At 37.6% G+C, this 21,084-nt stretch overlaps 1 protein-coding gene across 1 annotated transcript in view; it reads right to left on the bottom strand.

The window, feature by feature from the left end:
* Positions 1-6,217: 6,217 nt before the first annotated feature.
* The window catches only part of LOC114321770 (protein disulfide isomerase-like 1-6), a 28,066-nt gene continuing 13,199 nt past the window's right edge, over positions 6,218-21,084 (bottom strand). The window contains exons 11-12 of the mRNA XM_028268983.2: positions 6,698-6,751; positions 6,218-6,607 (exon numbers count right to left, since the gene is read on the bottom strand). Of these exons, the coding sequence (XP_028124784.2) occupies positions 6,512-6,607; positions 6,698-6,751 (150 nt within the window). The 3' untranslated portion in view covers positions 6,218-6,511. The remainder of the gene's footprint in view (positions 6,608-6,697; positions 6,752-21,084) is intronic.

The raw sequence follows: 21,084 nt of genomic DNA, 5'->3' as shown, positions 1-21,084 counted from the left end.
TAACATGGCTTACTTGAGTTGTTTGCATGCTTTGGCCTCATCTCTAACATGATTTCAGTTTGTGTAATGTGGCCATACTCTCTCATGTTTCACTATTTCAGTGCTTTTGGTGAGTTGTGCTCTATGCCTTAAAAGTGAGCCATTGTGTATGCATGTTTGCCTAAGCTCTTGAGCTCCATTTCAGTACGTTCTTGACCCTTAATTTGGCATGGTTAAGCTCTGTCCAGAGCTAGTTTAGTGGTTTAAGCTTGATATTGCATACTCTTTGTGTATTGCTCTTAACTAGCCCCATGCTCTAGGCCTCCTAACATGCCTCATTTGTGTTGTTTGGATGACTTGGCATCATTTGACACTTCATTTCAGAGCATGTAGCATTGCCATATTCTTATGCATGTCACTCTTTAATTGCGCTTAAGAGTTGTGCCTTTATGCTTTGCTTGCGAGCCATGAGTTGAATGTGCATTTCTTGCTTTTTGGTGCCTTAATTTTGGTACAATGGCCTCTATACGGGCATGGCTGAGGTCTGTTCATTTTAGTCTAAGTCCATTGAACATGATTGATTGCATGTTGTTTGCATGCTATGTTGTCCATTGCATTGTGTATGTCTTATCCTTTGCGTTGTGTATGCTTGGGTCACATAGCATTGTATATGCCATGTTCATTGCATTGTGTATACTAGTTGCCATTTGCATCAAGTATGCCATATCGATCATTGCATTGTGTATGCCATGTAGCTCATTCGCATTGAGTATGCTAGTTGACATTCACATTGTGTATGCTAGTTGCATTGTATCATATTGTTGCATATTTATGTTGTCTTGCATTGAGTATGCATGCATTAGCATTGTGCATTGTGCATGCCATTAGCCTTGTTAGGTTGTTCATGTTGCATTACATGTTGTTGTATGTTTGTCCCTTGCATGTTTGCATGCTTAAGTCATATCGCATATTCCATGTTTCATAGCATTGTGCATGTCATGTTATTTGTTGCATTGTGTTTGGAATAGGAGTTAGTCCAAGCACGGGAAACGAGGGACGTTTCACACTCAAAGTGTTGAAATGTGCCTCAATTCTCGGTCGCCGACACTCTTGACTATACATGATGGAGTTTTAGGCTTTATGTGTTCGTGTGTGCATTCATTTCATATTGAGTTCTGCAATTTGGCTCCTCGGCCATCATGCATCGAGATGCGTGATTGGTGGTCCGTGGGCCGAGAACCGTACTCCCTTGAGTTCATGTAATGATAGGGAGAGTGGTTGTGCACACATATCTTGCAAATACATTGTCATGCCCTTTCTTACTCTCTGTTGCAGCAAACTGAAATCTAGCAGCAGAAACTGGTTGGCCGACCACTTTTTTTGGTTTTTCAGCACAAAAAGTGGTCGACAGGTGGTCTCCAATGCCAACAACTGGTCGGCAACATCCTTACAGGTTCCCATAATGAAGTTTCAGCTTTCTGGAGCTTCGAGCAGTGTTTTGGAAACAAGTGCAAACAGAGGCAAGTCAGGGCATCGCGATGGATTTCCGAGCGAGGCGATTCAAGCATGCATGCATCCCTCGTCATGAGGCCATTTCAGTGCTTTTGTTAACTTAGAATAGTTGTTTGTTTCAATTCGTTTTGTAATAATTAATTAGCTTATTAGTTAGTTAATTAAGTGATTTGTATTATTTATTCAGATCCTCCGTCGAGAGGGCCAACTGTTGTAATAAGTGTGCGTGTGTGTGATGCATGTCTTCCAACCCCCATTTCTTTCTCCCTTTTATTTACCAGCTTACGATGGTTAGTTTTAGGGCATGTTTCAATTAGCATCCTTATGCTCGCATGTTTGCATCCATTCATCTGTCTTGCATCCACCGAGCTCAGCGCATCATACTAACTGCATTGTATTTCAATTCCTGTTTGAATACATGTATCAATTACATTTCACATGATATTTTAGAATAGTCGAGCCTATCTTAGTTGCATTTTGTATGTGTTGCATTAGGCATTCTTGACATAGCTAGGATCATGCATTGATTTCTAACATAGCTTTTGTTTTTGCTCAGAGTACTCGGTAAGTGTTTATGCTTTAGCATCCTTGCATGTGTGTGAGTGACTGCCATGATAGCATGCTTGCCATGAGGCTAACTGCTTATGTGATATAACTGCCTGAATGCCTATAGGTGAAGGTTGGATTACTTGAATTGGAACAATTCATTGATTGCGAGTTTTAAGCCTACTTGAGAGTGGCAAACCACCATATTTTCTAAAGCCCACTTGAGGGTGACAAAATCCGCATTTTAGCCTACTTGCGAGTAGCAAACCGCTTTTAAAAACAAACATGAGATGTTTTGTTCCAATTTAGGCGATCTAGTCTATACTTGTATGCTGTGCGTGTCACATAGTAATTCTAGGTTAATAACCGGAATAAGAGCACATGTGTTTTCAAAAATAAGATATCATGTTAGTAAAGGCCGATCTTTGATCGGGCGAGTGGGGGTGCTCATTGCATGACCTTCCCCTCTCGTACCCAAGTTCCCGAGCCGAGGCAACGTTGGTGATGACGGACACGTGGCCTTAGACACGAGTCAGGGTTTCCTAAATTTCTCAAAAATAAAATATTTAGGTGGCGACTCTGTATCTGGCAAAATAATCCGTGTTTGGCACTTCTTTCTAAAAATCAGTTTTTCAAAATGATTTGCCGAATTTGGACTCTTTGGTGATTTATCAATCTCGCATTGCACTTTGCAAGATCAGATTAAGAACCGTGACATTTGAGGCCAAATTGTAGTGAGCCCAATGAACAAAACGGGATTTTCCCGGGATGTTCGGACGCGTCCACAACTTGTCACTAGTCTTTCGTCTTCTATGTCAATAGAGTCCTTTCTTCCAGTCCAGAGAGTAGTGCGTCCTCAGTTTCTATTGTCAATATCAATCACAAAGTCTAGAAATGAATGGTGTTCCCATAGACAACGCTAATTGTACGTGTTAGATTTCACACTGGAGTAATGAATTTGGACTCTGTGACTGAACTGGATGATCCAGGAACCAAAGACCTATAAGAAAATGGCAACCATGAGAGCTACTCGACCGGGGTTGGCTGGAAAACCCTCCGGCATGGAAGTTAGGATTTAAAGGAAGAAGAGAAAGTCTAAAGGTCTATGTATTGCTTGAGATTACTTGGAGTAACATGGAATTACTTACTTTGCAATGTGATGGGTGTGTTATTTATATAGTTGGCTTGACTTGCTCTCCAAGATGAAGGTAAGGGAGCTTTGGTGAAACATGAAGGGTTAAAGTGAGAAAAAAATAAACTTTAAGGGCCAAAGTGAAAAAGTGACCAAGAATAAAGGGGGCAAAGTGTAATTTATTCTTTTTTAATTACATTTCAGTATATTTTAAAAAAAAAATAGTTATAGATTGGTGGTAAACTTTATCAATATCAATAATTAAAGTTATAAATTTTTCAATAAATCTATAATCGTAATTGTCCCCTTTTTTTTTCTTTTTTTTTTCTTTTCCCCTTCTCTCCTACAATTTTATATTACATCATTTTTATACTTTTCATAAGCTTAAAAGACTAAAAAATATCATAAATTAACATTTCGTTACAAACATAAAACTAACTGTATTTTTTAAAGGGTTGGTTTGAGAATAACAACTAAATTTTCCCTTAAATTATAGTGTTTAATCTTCCTCACTTTTTGGATCTGAAAATTCCTCAAAAAATTACAAAATATCATTAGTTACTAATTGGGATGGGTTAAAATAGTCCATTTCAGACTAAAATAGTCAATAAAATAAAACACCTTATCAAATCACTCTTCACTTTTTTACATGTTTTTTTCGTAAAAAGATAAATAACCAACAAAAATAGCCTATTCCCAAATGTTACGGATTTATTTTGCACGCTTTTTTGCACCTTATCAAACGGATTTATTTTTTTAATTCGTGGCTCAGTTCTGATTTGAAAAATTGGAGAACAATCTCCGTGGATTGGCTTCGGATTTATGTCTACAGTTGCAGATTTGAACCGGACTAAACCGTATAACTTAAACCATATATGTTTGTTTAAGTTGATGGTGGAACGATGTGCATATTTATGTTTTGAAAATTTATGCTTCGAAAAATCATGGCAAATTAATGTGAAACAATGTTTGCTTAATGTTATGTTTTTACTTAACTGGTAAATATTATGAGAGCAGTTTGTTTGATGAGCATGTTATTATTATTTTTAAAATTTATGATAGATTGAATTTTTTTGAAAATATTATATGATTTTTTTTGTGAATAAATTATGTGAAACCGTGATTCCAAAACGAATCGAATCATGTTTAAATGGTTTGGTTCGCAATAAATTGGTCATGGTTTCACTCCAAACCGATCCAAACCGGACCATGCTCACCCACCGCTACCTTGCCTTCCTTACTTTTGACAAAGCTTATAATACAGTTATATTAAAATAAAAATAAGCATTATACCAAAAACAAAAAACAAAAAAGACTCCAAAAGACCAAACAAAAAACCCCTACACAAATTACAAACAACAAATAGCAAAAGTTGCCAAAAAATTATCAATGACAGATGTCTTTTGTCATAATGCAGTTATATTAAAATAAAAATAAACATTATACCAAAACAAAAATACTCCAAAAGACCAAACAAAAAACCCCCACACAAATTACAAACAACAAATAGCAAAAGTTGCCAAAAAATTATCAATGACAGTTGTCTTTTGTCATAATGCAGTTATATTAAAATAAAAATAAACATTATACCAAAACAAAGACTCCAAAAGACCAAACAAAAAACCCCCCACACAAATTACAAACAACAAATAACAAAAGTTGCCAAAAAATGATCAATGACAGATGTCATTTTCATATAATTAAAATTGGATAAATTATACTTTGCCCCTTTATATTTGATCACTTTCTCACTTTAACCCTTAAAATTTATTTTTTTCCCACTTTGGACCCTTCATGTTTCAAGTTTTTTGACTTTACTCCTAAAACTAATTTTTGATAAAAATTAGACAGAAATGACACATTAATAGTCACGTAGTATAAAAATATTTTATTATATATAACTCACATCCCTGATATAAATTTAAGCTCTAATATAATAATATATTTTTATGTTATTGACCATTATTGTGATATTTTTTTTTATCTAATTTTAAATAGAAATTAGTTTTAAGAATAAAGTGAGAAAAACATAAAACATGAAAGACCTGAGAATTTGAACAAGGGTGATTTTGGTGGCTTCTCTGACTTTTTTCCTCAAATGTTTTCATTAAGATGCAAGACATGAGAAAAAAATGTGGCAGTAAGACTGCGATTTAGGCCTTGTATCTTAATGACAAAAGAAAATGAACCGTCAATTCACCATTTGAAGGGGCCCATTTTTAATGGTATATTTGTTTTGATATAAAGTATTTTTTAATAATTTTTTTTAAAATACTTTTTTTGTAAAAAAAAACATCTTCCTATATCTAATTCTTATCTTTTAACTAATATATTAATGGTTATATTAGTGATAGAATGGTGAAGGTGGTTGCGACAATGGTAGCAGTTGGGGTGTGGTAAAGGTGGGAGGCATGGTGATATATGTAAAATTTTAATCTGAAAAATATTTCGAAAACATTTTTTTTTGAATTTTGTTTTTCGTCATATCGAACATCAGAAAATACAAAAAATATATACCAACACATATTTTATGTTCAAATAAGCGAAACACAAGTATCAAATAGACCTTGGGTTGCATCTGGGTACCATCAAGGTTTCAAATGACGCAATAACTGAAGCCGTGAATTTTTTTCTTACAATTTTAAAAAAAAAATTACCAATTTTTATGTATACTTTTATTTCAAAATTACATTTAAAGTTTAAAATGATTTTTATTTGATTTTATTTAGTTTTAAGACACGATGTAATGTCTATACTGATTTCATACAAGTTTTAAGTTGTTACCTGAGATTTTCTTTTATTTGACCAACTGAGTTTTAAGTTTTAAAAATTTATAGTGTTATATGCCAACATATACAATACCCTAGCCAATTGGACTAACCTCAGTTGATCATCTATCTAATGATTAGGGCCATATTAAGATGCTTTCACATCTATGTTTTCATTCAATTATCCTTGTGCAAATACATGGGGAGAGAGAGAGAGAGAGAGAGTTGACTCAATGCCAAGTGCCCTCAATCATATGTGCAGCAGCAAACCAACAATAGATTTTTCAAAGAACCAAGCATTATTTTAGTAATAAATGCCCAAAAAAATATTCTGTTGAAACAATAGTCTTCAATACATAGGATTGGGTTTACAATGCAACTGACATTTTCAGTTACAGTAGAAGGAACTATAATCTATAGATACACTCTGTATCAGTGTTTTCTAATGTAATCATGTTTAGGATATTGTAAATGCTCATAAATATTTCTTTAATTTCTAATCACTAAATCCTCTCAGCATCAGATTTCTCTTTTTTTTTTCCTTTGGCTAGATTTCTTTCCGTTGCTCTATTTCCTACAGCTCCTCTTTGGTTATATGATCCTGATTTTTAAGATTTTTATTAACAAGTGTTGCCAATTCCTTCAAACTAGATTTTGTAGGAAGTTTGATCTGCAGTGTAAGGTGCATATCAGGCAAAAGAAGGCTAAACGGGTATGAAAAGAACATAAAACATGATTGGTATGTCACTTAAGTACTTACTGGATTGGATTTGTCACCAGCTGGGTAGAACAAAAGCGTCGGATAGTCATCTATCTGCAAAGATCCAATGTAGATACAATGATCAAAGGTTAATCAAGCACTCAAAAAATATTTTTGGTTGAATTTGACTTAATTAAAGCTAAACGTCAAATGATGAAACCAAAAGAAAAAAAAAAAAAAAAAAAAAAAAACCATTTTCCTGAAAGTGAGGAAAGATTTTTAGCAGTTGTTTGAAAAATGGGGGTATCCACATTGACAACAAAAAAAATGGAATCATGAACAAAAAAGGAAAGGATTTTAAAATATATGGGTTTAGACAGAGGCAAGCAAGAAACCTTGTGAAGTCAATTCACAGATCCACTTTTGTGGTTTTGTAATTTAAGAAGGGAAAATCGCACTACCAGTCCCTGTATTTTGGCTCGTGTTATTTTGGTCCCTATAATTTTAATTTGATCGATTTTAACGATAAATTTTTGACTTTGTCTCAAATTGGTATAATTGATTCCAATTATTAACATATGAACATGTGTCATGCTTTTAGGAGCAAAATTGTACACTTGATCAATTTACTGACTTAACAATTCAATGAAAATTTTCTATCAAAAACCCTAACGACATTATCAATTGGACCAAATTGACGCAAAATCTAAAATTAAAAGTCAAAATTGAACCAATTAAAATTGTAGACACTAAAGTGACACAAGCTACAAAATATAAGGAATATCAGTGTAATGAGAAACTGCAATATAGCTTCTAGCCTAAGAAGGGACACACAACATGATAGGAATATGAGACAGACAAGCTGACACAACAATTTTCAACTAAAAAATAAATAAATATATATATATATATATATATGCAAAACACGGTATGTGGGGAACACGTATAAATATATGATGGGTCAATTTCATTTTTTAACCCTGAACTATTGCCAAATTATCTACTTAGTCCGTGAACTATCCATTGAGTCTATTAAGCCCCTAAAGTATATAAATCAAAGCCTACTTATTCCATGAATTATTGGTTGAATTGAATCTATTAAGGCCTCATTTGGCAAGTGGCTTTTTTAGCCTAAAAGCCAAAAAGTCACTAAAAAAGTCAAAAAGCCAACAACTCATACCAAAAAGTCAAAGATTCTCTTTTCTCTCTATTTTTTGCACATTTCTTCGTAAAAAGCCAAAAAGTCATCCCAAAAATACTAGTTTTTTTTAGCTCATATTTTAGCGAAATAGCCAAAAAGTTACTAAATTAGCCTGTTCCCAAACGAGGCAATAAGTTAATTCAAATCTATTTAGTCCCTGAAAGGATTACAAAAATTAAACCTAATCTTATAAGTATTATATACTTTAAATTTCTATTCTATCTTTAAAAATGTTTTGTTTTGCTATGTGTTTAAATTTGTATAAGAGCTTAGTTTCTCAACCTTGCCAATAAAATTATACGAGTATTAGATATACTAAAGAAGTAGAATAAGATAATATAAATAATAGTACTTCGATAATAATATAACAAAATAATACATTAATTAGGATATTAAAAAAAAACAAAGAAAAATTTAAAGACAATCAATTACAAATTATAAACAAATTTCGACACATAATAGTAGATAAAGACAAGCAAGTAGCCATTGTCAAACATAAGCAAGAAAATAATATAGATAATTACTCTTATCCTTATAAACGAAATTTACCAAAGGAATTGACATTCAACTTTAAACATAGAATAAAAATTTCAGGCACTAAATATGTTTGAATTAAATACTATAGAGACTTAATAGATTCAATTGATAATTCAGCGACAAAGTCGACTTTGATTTAATACTTTAGGGTCTTAGTAGACTCAATCAATAGTTCAGGTACTAAGTACATACTTTGACAATATTCAGGGGTAGAAAGTGAACATTTAATTATAAAATAATAAAACAATGCAACAAAACGTTAATTATGGGGATTAATAGGTGTAAGTACATGGGTTCATCTTTGTCACATGGCATTGACAAGTCACCACATATTATGCTTAAGATTTTCATGGATCTCACCATCTTGAGGATTTACATGTAGGATCCCACCTCCCAATCTAGATGGAAAGATTTCATCTTCTGATCAACATGTAGGATCCCACCACCCCATCCAGATGCAAGATCTTACCTCATCCACATGTACGACACCGCTTCCACAATCCACATACTGTTAGATTTGCATAAAAGAAAGAAAAGGAAGAGAACTGTATATTATTCACACACATAAACCTATTAGGGTTACACATACTTATAATAAAAGACTAAAGGAACAAAAGACATAACTATCCTTAACTACCCTTATACAATAATACTTAACACTCCCCCTCAAGTTGGTACAAAGATATCTCTCATGCCCAACTTGCAGCAAATAGGATGGAAAACTTTACTACTAAGACCCTTAGTAAAGACATCAGCCAATTGATTTGCAGACTTCACAAAAGGCATACATATGAAACCCTTATTCAATTTCTCCTTGATGAAATGTCTGTCAATCTCAATATGCTTGGTTCTATCATGCTGAACAGGATTGTGAGCAATACTAATGGCAGCTTTGTTGTCACAGTACAGTGTCAATGGTTCACTACAAACAAACCCAATATCATTCAACAAGGACTGGAGCCACATCAATTCACATGTACCATGCGCCATAGCCCTGTATTCTGCCTCTGCACTAGATCTGGACACCACTGTTTGTTTCTTACTACGCCATGTCACTAAATTTCCCCCCACAAATGCACAATAACCGGAGGTAGATCGCCTGTCATCTATAGAACCAGCCCAATCAGCATCTGTGAATGCCTCCAACCTCAAGTGACCATGATTGGAAAATAAAATCCCTTTTCCAGGAGCAGATTTAAGATACCTCAAAATACGATACACTGCATCCAAATGAGGGGCACGAGGCTCATGCATAAATTGACTCACTATCCCAACCGCATAGGCAATATCTGGACGAGTGTGGGATAAATATATAAGTCTTCCAACAAGTCGCTGGTACCTTTCCTTCTCCACAAGATCACCAACACCACTACAAAGATGGTGATTAGCCTCAATTGGAGAATCAGCAGGTCGGCAGCCTAACATGCCAGTTTCCTCAAGAAGATCTAGAATATACTTTGGCTGAGAAAGAAAGATGCCTTTGTCAGATCTGGCAACTTCAATCCCAAGAAAGTACCGCAATGAACCAAGGTCTTTGATCTCAAATTCCTTGGCCAACAGCATCTTAAGATGTGTCACTTCTTCCTCATCATTACCTGTCACAACTATGTCATCCACATACACTATAAGCACAGTTACCTTATTTGCGTGACGTTTGACAAACATTGTGTGATCTGCATTGCTTTGCTTATACCCGAACCTCAACATAGCCTTTAGGAATCTGTCAAACCAAGCCCGAGGAGATTGTTTTAAACCATATAACGCCTTTTTCAACCTACAAACTTTCCCAACTGTAGACTGAGATGAGAATCCTGGTGGTATATCCATATATACCTCCTCCTCCAAATCACCATGGAGAAATGCATTCTTCACGTCTAACTGCTGTAAAGGCCATCCCAAATTAGCTGCACATGAGAGAATAGCTCGAATGGAATTCATCTTCGCCACAGGAGCAAAGGTTTCTTGGTAATCAATTCCATATGTCTGAGTAAATCCCTTGGCCACTAACCGTGCTTTGTACCGTTCAATTGTTCCATCTGCTTTCTGCTTGATGGTGAACACCCATTTACACCCTACAGGCTTTTTTCCACTAGGAAGAGAAACCAACTCCCAAGTGTTATTCTTGCTTAGAGCTTGCATCTCTTCTACCATAGCTACTTTCCACTTAGGATCATTGATAGCTTCTGTCCAACCCTGGGGAATACATGCAGAAGACAAAGACGAAACAAAAGCACGATATGTAGAAGACAATGAATCGTATGACACAAATTTAGAAATGGGGTGTTGAGTACATGCCCTAACCCCCTTTCTAAGAGCAATAGGAAGACTCGAATCATTGACAACAGGACTCTCAACTACAGGTAGAGGGATAGACTGAGATGCATTACCTGGAACTGGCATGAGGGATGATGATGGGTTTGGTGGCACAAGAGATGCTTGCTCTTTCGGACGTCGAGAATAAGTCTTAAAATCAGCCCTATCCAAACGACCACTAATGTCAGGCTCCACATCAAGAGAACTATTAGGCTTCCCCTCACCACAAATAATAGTCCGCTGACTAGGAAGGAAAAAAGACAACTCGTGTTGATAGGCCATCTCCTCATCCGCAATCTCATCCATACCACTACTCTCCCCCGGAGGAGATGGCGGAGGAGAAGGAAAGAAGGACACAGCTTCACGGAAAGTGACATCCATACTGACATACACTTTGCGAGTGTGAGGATCATAACATTTGTACCCCTTCTGAGTAGCAGAATAACCAATAAAGACACAACGCACAGCCTTAGGATCGAGTTTCCCACGAGTACGAGGTTGCAAATGAACAAAACAGACACACCCAAACACCCGAGGAGGAAGAGACGAGGTGGGATATGCGACAGGAAGCAGTTGAAGAGGAATCTGGAATTGGAGGACACTGGAAGGCATACGGTTGATAAGGTAAGCAGCGGTAAGAACAGCATCACCCCAAAAAGACTTAGGGACATTCATGGTAAACAAGAGAGAGCGAGCAACTTCAAGAAGATGGCCATTCTTGCGTTCGGCAACCCCATTCTGTTGAGGAGTACCAACACAACTAGTCTGATAAAGAATGCCATGCTCCTCTAAGTATGCCCGAAAAACTCCATCAACATACTCAGTCCCATTATCACTACGAAGAATTTTGATTTGAGCATTAAAAAGATTGGTCACCATTTTATGAAAAGTTTGGAAACAAGAAAAAACTTCACTCTTAGTTCGAAGCAAGTAAATCCAAGTCACACGGGAAAAACAATCAATAAAAGTAACAAACCATCGATACCCAGAAGTAGAAACCACAGGGGAAGGGCCCCACACATCAGTATGAATAAGCATAAAAGGAAAAGTACTTCTTTTATTAATTGAAGGGTAACAAGTACGTTTATGCTTTGCAAGTTCACAAGCATCACAACCAAAAATACTCCTAGGACAATCACGAACTAAAGAAGGAAAAAGTTTCTCTAAAACATTAAAGGAAGGATGACCCAAACGGCGATGCCACTGATGAAGGAGAGAAAGAGAGGAGCCAATAGTGCACTTGAGAGCTTGAGATGGGACGACAGGAGGAACGGCATCCAGAAAGTACAGCCCACCTTGTGCTCTACCATTGCCAATCATTTTCCCCGTAGCCAGGTCCTGAAAGACACAATGAGTAGGAAAAAATGTCACTGAGCAATTTAGAGAAGTAGTAAGACTACTAACAGAAAGCAGATTAGTGGAAAAAGTAGGAACATGAAGCACAGAGGAAAGAGAAAGCAAAGATGAACAATGAACTGAACCCTTGCCAGAGACAGAGGATAAAGTGCCATCAGCCACTCGAACCTTGTCTCGGCCGGAACAAGGAGAATAAGAATAGAAAAGACTAGAGGCACCTGTCATGTGATCGGTGGCACCGGAATCAATAATCCAAGAAGGCGATGATAAGGTACTAAGCGCACTAGCAGGAATACCTGTGTTGGCAAAATTGGAAGAAGCAGAAGTAGAAGAAACTGTGGTAGAAGGAGAGTCAAGTCGAGCCATCAAACGTCTGAGAGTGTGTAACTCATCCTGGGAAAGAGTGTTGGGCTCAGAAGGACTCACAGCAATCTCGGACACATGTGCTTGGGGTCGAGCTGTACTACCACGACCTCGACCCCGAGTAGGGCGACCATTCAGTTTCCAACAATGCTCTCGATCATGTCTGTCTTTCCCACAATAATCACACTTCAAGCGATCTCGATCAACCAGTGTACCCTGACTCCCAGACTGAACTGGACTAGGCCGAGGAGCCCGAGGAGGAGGAGCAACAGCTAAAGCAGAACGATCCTGAATAGAGGAATGTACCATAGCACTACGGCGACTCTCCTCTTGCTGGACAAGGGCATAAGCCTCGCGTAGGGTGGGAAAAGGTGAACGACCCAACACCTGGACGCGAATCTGATCATACTCCAAGTTCAAGCCAGCAAGGAAGTCATACACACGCTCTTTCTCAACGGTTTGTTGAAACAACGTGGCATCCTGAGAACAAACAGCCTGGAAGCTTTGGTAATAGTCTAGTTCCTGCCACAAACTACTCAACTCAGCATAGTAGACTGCGAGTGATCTATCTTTCTGATCTAAGCTCCGAAGCTTCTTCCTCAACTCATACGCCTGTGCATCATTACCTTGTTGGGAGTACATTTGGGCTGCAGCTGTCCAAATCTTATGAGCAGTATCTAATAAAAGGAAACTCCGACTAATAGTGGGCTGCATAGAGTTGATGAGCCAAGTCATAACAAGAGCATTTTCAGAAATCCATTGAGTATGGAGTGAGGCATCACCATCCGGTAGGGGAAGAGAACCAGTAATGTAGCCAGTCAAACGGCGAGCAGCAATAGCAAGACCACATGAGCGGGACCAAATCAAATAGTTGGAACCATCCAATTTAACAGGACTAATTTGAAGAGAGGGATTGTCGGTAAGAGTCATAACACGACGGAGGCCACCCTCATCACTAATTGTATCCTTAGTCTCACCCTCAGCCATTGAAAATTAAATGCCCACAATAGGAAAAAAGCAAATACCAGTCGAAAAACAGCAAAAACCAACAGAGGCAATCCACCAACTCAACTTAGGGACAATAGTTACCTCTAGAGACAAAAACAGAGCCGAAACAGGGGCTGGAGAGACCAAAACCAGTCAGAAACTGAGAGAAAACGTGCTGAAACTGAGGAAAATTGACAAAAATAGAGTGAAAGCTTGCCAAATCATCAAAACCAGTCCTCCCAACCCTAGATCAGTCCCAGTCGGCTCCCAAGGTAGAGGGAGGAAGGGAAAAAACAGCCAAAAACAGGCCGCAGCAGGGGCTTCCAAAAAAATCAATCGTTTTTTCCAAAAATCAACAAAAATTGGAAAAACACTCAAAAACTCATCAAAAAATTAAAATAAAAATCTAGGGTGAAAACCCATCAAATTTCGACCATAAAGGATTTTTTTTTTTTTTTTTTTTTTCGATTTTTTTTTTTTTTTTTCTGATTTTTTCTGTGTACAAGGAAGAACGAAAGAAACAAGAAAAAGAAACGAATCTTCAAGAAGGAAGATGATGCTCTGATACCATGTTAGATTTGCATAAAAGAAAGAAAAGGAAGAGAACTGTATATTATTCACACACATAAACCTATTAGGGTTACACATACTTATAATAAAAGACTAAAGGAACAAAAGACATAACTATCCTTAACTACCCTTATACAATAATACTTAACACATACAATATCTCACCTCTCAATCCAAGTATAGGATCCTACTTCCCTGATCTCACAAAAAGGATTTTTTATGATATCACCACACATCTCCAAATGAGATCGATCACTCACGATCAGTCTCCAACTTACTTGCACTTAGCTTCAGAATAACCTAGACTAGGAGTAGGGTATAGGATCTCCCTTTGAGATCACCGAAGATGGAGGAGGAGATGGCTAAGGTACTCTTAGAAGAGAGGGTGGTAGTGGAGGATTTTTTGCATTGGCAGTTCCTCGTACCTTTGTTATTTATTTAAATGCATATAGAAAGAGGTCAGAAAGCAATCCTGGGATTACCTTTGTTGCTCGTTGAGTGTCCTACATTAGCGACCCCTCTTTCCTATCATCCACATTTGTGTTTGGGGTGGCCAGAACAAACTGATACAGGAAGATGGAAGGCACTTGGATAGTTTAGGATCACCGGAAGTGAAGAAGAGAGGGTGGTAGTGGACTCTTACCTTTATTATTTATTTAAATGTATATAGAAAGAGGTCCGAAAGCAATCCTGGGATTACCTTTGTTGCTCGTTGAGTGTCCTACATTGGCGACCCCTCTTTCCTATCATCCACATTTGTGTTTGGGGTGGCCGGAACAAACTGATATAGGAAGATGGAAGGCACTTAGATAGTTTAGGATCACCGGAAGTGGAGAAGAGAGGGTGGTAGTGGAGGATTTTTTGCATTGGCGATTCCTCTTACCTTTATTATTTATTTAAATGTATATAGAAAGAGGTCAGAAAGCAATCCTGGGATTACCTTTGTTGCTCGTTGAGTGTCCTACATTGGCGACCCCTCTTTCCTATCATCCACATTTGTGTTTGGGGTGCCAGAACAAACTGATCTAGGAAGATGAAGGCACTTACATAGTTTAGGATCACCGGAAGTGAAGAAGAGAGGGTGGTAGTGGAGGATTTTTTGCATTGGCGATTCCTCTTACCTTTATTATTTATTTAAATGTATATAGAAAGAGGTCAGAAAGCAATCCTGGGATTACCTTTGTTGCTCGTTGAGTGTCCTACATTGGCGACCCCTCTTTCCTATCATCCACATTTGTGTTTGGGGTGCCAGAACAAACTGATCTAGGAAGATGGAAGGCACTTAGATAGTTTAGGATCACCAGAAGTGGAAGGGGAGAGGGTTGAGGCACTCTTAGCAGAGAGAAAACGGTATTAGAAGTCTTTGTGTCAGAGAGAGCTGTGTAGGAGTGTATTGATGGCTTGATTTGTTGCTTAGGGGAGACCTTATATAGAGAGTGATGTCCCAATAGGATCAATGTCAAGCTTGGCCAATGATCCTCTATTCCGACCATATCAAACTGATCATAAAATATTGACAGTATCGCGCGCATAATCCATGTGCCATGGTACAAGTGTCAGGCATGCAACACCTTGTAGCTGTAAGTCACAAGTTGCAGGCGTTAAACATCAGGCCTTGGTGAAACTTCTCTCATCTAAGATTGGTCAAGTGTCCTCGAGTGAGTACCTTGATGATCACAAGCCTTCAATGATCCTGAATGGTGATCTTAGGACCTATTCCCGACCTAGGTTATTATGGAGCTACGTGTAAGTTGGAGATGGATTGCAAGAAACAGATCTTACATGACCGATCTCCCTTGGAGATGGGTGGTGAGATCCTGGAGATCCTACATGTAGATCAAATCTAGGAGCTGAGATCCTACATCTGATACTTGCTCATGGATACTTCACCAATCTTAGATGAGAGAGGTTTTGCCAAGACACATGATGTATCACATCTATGACCTGCAACCGTAACATGTAGATCGAATCCAAGGTTGAGATTTTACATGTTGAGATCCTGCATCCGTCAAGGTACTCGCTCAAGGATACTTTACCAATCTTAGGTAAGAGAGGTTTCGCCAAGACATGTGATGTATCACACATGTGACCTGCGACCTGCGACCTGCAACTGTAACATGTTATATGCCCTACACTTACACCATGGCACATGAACTATGTGCACGATACTATTAAGATTCACTAACCACTTTGTTATGGTCATGACAGAGGATCGAGACAGGTGATCATTAACTGATTGTGACATTGTTAGTGTCATGAGATCCCTCTCTATATAAGGTCTTCCCAAGCAACAAATCAAACCATTAGTACACCTACATAGTTCTCTCTGCTACATAAGACCTCCACTTCCACCCTCTCTGATAAGAGTGCTTTGGCTCTCTCTTTAAGATTTCTGAATAGCTTTTTGTATATTCAACTTGTAGAATACAAAGATTATAACCAATATTTATAGCAATCCTAAACCTAATCTATAATCTACGTTACACGGACTTGGGTGCGGGTGCATATCTAAGGGTCAAACACCTCAAAACTAAAAATGAAGGATACGTGGATATGAATCCAAATTTGAATACGGATACGGGGATACGTCAAATAATTATTTCTTAAATATATATTTTATATAAACATGAGTTAACAAGTTGACCCAATAATTTTTTTTATATATAATTTATGGATCAAACATATAAATTAGCTACATAATAGCCCCTAATAGTCAAAGATTTGTTGACCAAAATTTTAATAGGCCCAAATTTTAGTAGGCCCAAAATTTAATTTTATTTATCTAGTTCAGCCCATTTTTTTAAAAAAAAATATTTTTATAAAAAGATGAAATATAATAAATAAAGAATAAGAGAGAGAGAGAGAGAGAGAAGGGGAGGCAGATCAGTGTCGGTGGAATAGAAGAGAGAGAGAGAGATGACAGAGAAAGAGAGGGGCTTATGGTTGTGCTCAACGAAGACGAATACGAAGTCAAAGGGCGCTAGACAAAGTCGAAGTCGAAGTCGACAAAGACAAAGTTGAAGGATGCGACCAGAGGGATCGAAATCAACAACAAAGGAATCAATGTCTTGCCCTTTCAAAGTCAGCGACAGGTTCTCTCCTTGCTCTCTCCTCTTTTGTTTCTTCTCCTGTATCCATTTGTAAAGAGCCGTATCCCGGCCGTACCCTGCACCTACACCCATGTCGTGTCTTGTCAACACGGGTACCTCCCCAAAAACGAAGAGTCCATGTAACGTAGTCTATAAAAGGAAATAATCTTATACAATCAATCAAATATCAACCTACCTAATTGATACATAATACCATAATTACATAATACCATATTCTCACACCCCCGTTCAAACTCAAAGTGTTTTAGCAGAAAACACCAAGAGTTTGCCAAGAAACTGAAATCGAGCAGTTGTGTGAGTCTTCGTAAAGAAATCAACAAGTTGCAAAGCCGAAGAAACAAAAGAAAGCAAGATAGAGCCAGACTGCAGATGTTGACGGACAAAATGACAGTCAATCTCAATGTGCTTCGTCCGCTCATGAAAGACAGTGTTATGGGCAATCTGAATAGCACAGCGGTTGTCACAGTAAAGGGAGGTCGGAGAAGACTGAAGGACACCCAAATCAGTCAAGAGAACGAAGCCAAACAATCTCAGCACTGGCATGAGCCATAGCACGATACTCAACCTCAGCAGTGGAACACGCAACAACAGTCTATTTCTTGCTCTTCCAAGAAATCAAAGAATCACCTAGAAATAGCAAAAGCCAGAAGTGGGCTTGCAATCAGTGACATCACCAGCTCAATCAGAATCAACATAAGCTGCCAAGTCCTAAAAGGAAGTAGAAGACAACAGCAAACCCTGAAAGATAGTCCCCCGAAGATAGCAAAGAATCCGAACCAATGCAGCCCAATGTGGGGAGCGAGGAGTAGAGGCAAACTGGCTAACCACATGAACAGCATAGGCAAGATCAAGTCGAGTAACCGTCAGGTAGACTAAGCAACCCACGAACTCTCGATATAAAATAGGATCATCCAAAAGAATACCATTAGTTGCATTGAGCTTTATAATAAGCTCAATGGGGGTATCAAAAAACTTAGTGTCAGTAAGACCGGCACGATGAATAACCTCATTGGCATACTTGGCCTGAGAAAGAAAGTAGCCTTGGGAGAAGAAGCTACCTCAATACTAAGAAGATACCGCAATAGACCCAGATCCTTCATTTCAAAAGTGCGGAAAAGATGTTTGACCTCAGATATAGCAGAAGAGTCGGAACTAGTGATGATCATATCATCCACATACAGTAATAACGCAACAAATCCAACAAAGGTGTAGAGAAGAAATAAAACAGAGTCTTGGGCACAAGGATGAAACCAAATCTCAGAAACAGCAGTCTGAAAGGATCATACCAAGCACGAGGAGACTGCTTCAAACCATACAGAGCACGCTGAAGGCGACAAACCTATCCAGATGAATGGTGAACGCAAGAGGAGGGGGGGGTGCATGTAAACCTCCGCAATGATATGGCCTATGAAGCACGGACACGGATACGGACACGCATACGGACACGGACACGGACACGGGACACGGCATTTTTAAAAAAATGGGGACACGGACACGGCTGGGGACACAGCAATTTTTTTTTTATATAAATATTTTTATTTCAATACAAGTTAATTATTTTATTTAATTATTATATTTTTAAATAAATATGATTCTATTAATTTTTTTTTTTTTTTCTACTATTTTTTTGTGATTGATATGTATAAGTATATATTATATCTTATATATATACATATTATATAAGATATAAGATATGCCTTTTTATTAATATTAAATAAATATATATATATATATTATATATATTATACCTAATATATATTTTTAATAATATTAAATAAATACACATATATATATATATATATATATTATACCAAATAAATACATTAATATTAAACCTAATAAATATATATATGTATATTATATATGAATTAAACCTAATAAATATATATATTATATATATATATATTATATATGAATCAGATCAGATCGAGCAGAGAGATCGAGCAGGGAGAGCGAGAGATGCGATGGCGATCGCGATCGCGAGAGACGCGATCGATGCGAGAACGAGAGAGGGAGAGCGAGAGACAGGGACGAGAGAGAGAGACTTACGGATGGAGGTCGACAGGCGAGGCGAGGCGAGTCCAGTCGAGGTCATGGGTGGAGGTCGACAGGCGAGAGAGAGAGAGAGAGTGACTTACGGTGGTCGACTGAATGGAGGTTGACAGGCGACTCGACTGGATCGAAGACCAGGTTTGTGTCTTGACCTTTACTCTTCTCCTACTCTTCTCTTTTGCTCTTTATGTCCAGATTTGGACATGCGTGTCCAGATTTGGTGGACACGCGTGTCCCCGCCGTGTCTCCGCCGTGTCCCTGCAAAAAAAATAATTAAATTAAAGGGACACGCCATCCGGCGTGTCCCGTACGTGTCCCCGACGTGTCCCCGTGTCCCCGGCGTGTCCCCGTGTCAGACACTGCCACGGCATGAAATCTGGCGTGTCCATGCTTCATAGGATATGGCCATTAAGAAAAGCATTCTTAACATCCATCTAATAAAGAGGCCAAAAACAAACAGCAGCGACAGAGATCAAAGTACGAATAGTAGTTATATTGGCAACAGGAGCAAAGATCTCTTCATAATCAATACCATACTCCTTGGAGAAACCTTTGGCAACCAGATAAGCTTTGTAGCGCCCAAAAGAATCATCAGAATGGGTCTTGACTTTGTAGACCCATTTACTACCAACCAGATTTTTACCAGCAGGCAAAGGAACCAACTCCCAAGTACTAATTTTCTGTAAAGCAGACAACTCATCCCCCATAGCTTGAACCCAATGAGGATCCTAACAAGCTGAGATTCTAAAAAAGAGTGAATAGCAGGCAAAAAAGTGTTGGAAGCAAAAAACAGGTATTAGACCAACCCAACCTGTTTGGAGGATGACGCACTCGAGTAGGATATCGATGTGTGGCAGGATCAGAATCATCAGAAACAGGAGGATCAGCAGTAGGTGCAGAGACAACTGGTGGAGGAAGAGCCTTGCGACAAGAATAAACTAACAACGAAGGAGGAGAAAAAACCGAATGAAGCGAAGCAGCCAGAGGTGAAGCACGAGGAGAAGATAGAACAAGCTCAGGAGGAACTGTGGAGATGTACTCATCAGACGGGACCTCAGAAGCTAGAAAGCATGAATACGATACGATACGGATACGGCGATACAACAAAACCTAAAAAAGTAGGATACGAGTACGGCTAGGACACATTTGTAAAAAATAAAAAATAAATAAATTATTAGCAGTGAGTTACACATAAGCTCAAGAATGTTGAGAAACCACAGTAACTTTATAATGCAAAATACTAATCTTTAAGAATTATATATTAATTTAAGCCAGTAGCTACTTTAGTTTTTAAATTTTCAATAGTTCTTGCAAATATTTTATTTCAATATCAGGTCTAATATGTTAATATTTTAATATCAAAACAATCCATAACTTGACCCTATGTTTTTCCCTTTTACACTAGTCAAAAATATTCTACACAAGTTTATTTGTTGATTTATTTATTGATATTTAATTTTACTATTGTTATATTATCTTATTAATCCTTATTTCTATGTAGTTATAGGGGACATGCATGATACAATGAAGATATGTCAATTTGATAAATTCTATTACTTTAGTTTACTATGTTATTTTTATAAAAAAAAAAAACTAAACAAAGTATTGTAAAAATATTCTATTTATTTTTGCAATTATTTTATATCATGATGATATGCAAGAAATGATACAATTCTAATTTCGTAGAAGGACTAATACGTGACTTGGAGCATTGGATACTTCAAAATTAATTAAGAAGTATCCAATAATATGTGACTTGGAGCATCCGATACTTCAAAACTAAGTATCCGATACTTCAAAATTAGTAAAAAATTAATTAAGAAGTATCCGATACTTTTAATAAATATCTGACACGTATCTGTAAGTATCCAAAGAGTATCGGTACCCGATACGGATACGTCTCCTTATTTGAAGTATCCGTACTTCATAGCTCAGAAGGAAGCGGATCAATATGAACC

This window comes from Camellia sinensis, chromosome 4 (assembly GCF_055761805.1).
Source record: "Camellia sinensis isolate YWXY chromosome 4, ASM5576180v1, whole genome shotgun sequence".
NCBI classification, from domain to species: domain Eukaryota; kingdom Viridiplantae; phylum Streptophyta; class Magnoliopsida; order Ericales; family Theaceae; genus Camellia; species Camellia sinensis.
This window is presented reverse-complemented; position numbering and strand designations above follow the sequence as displayed.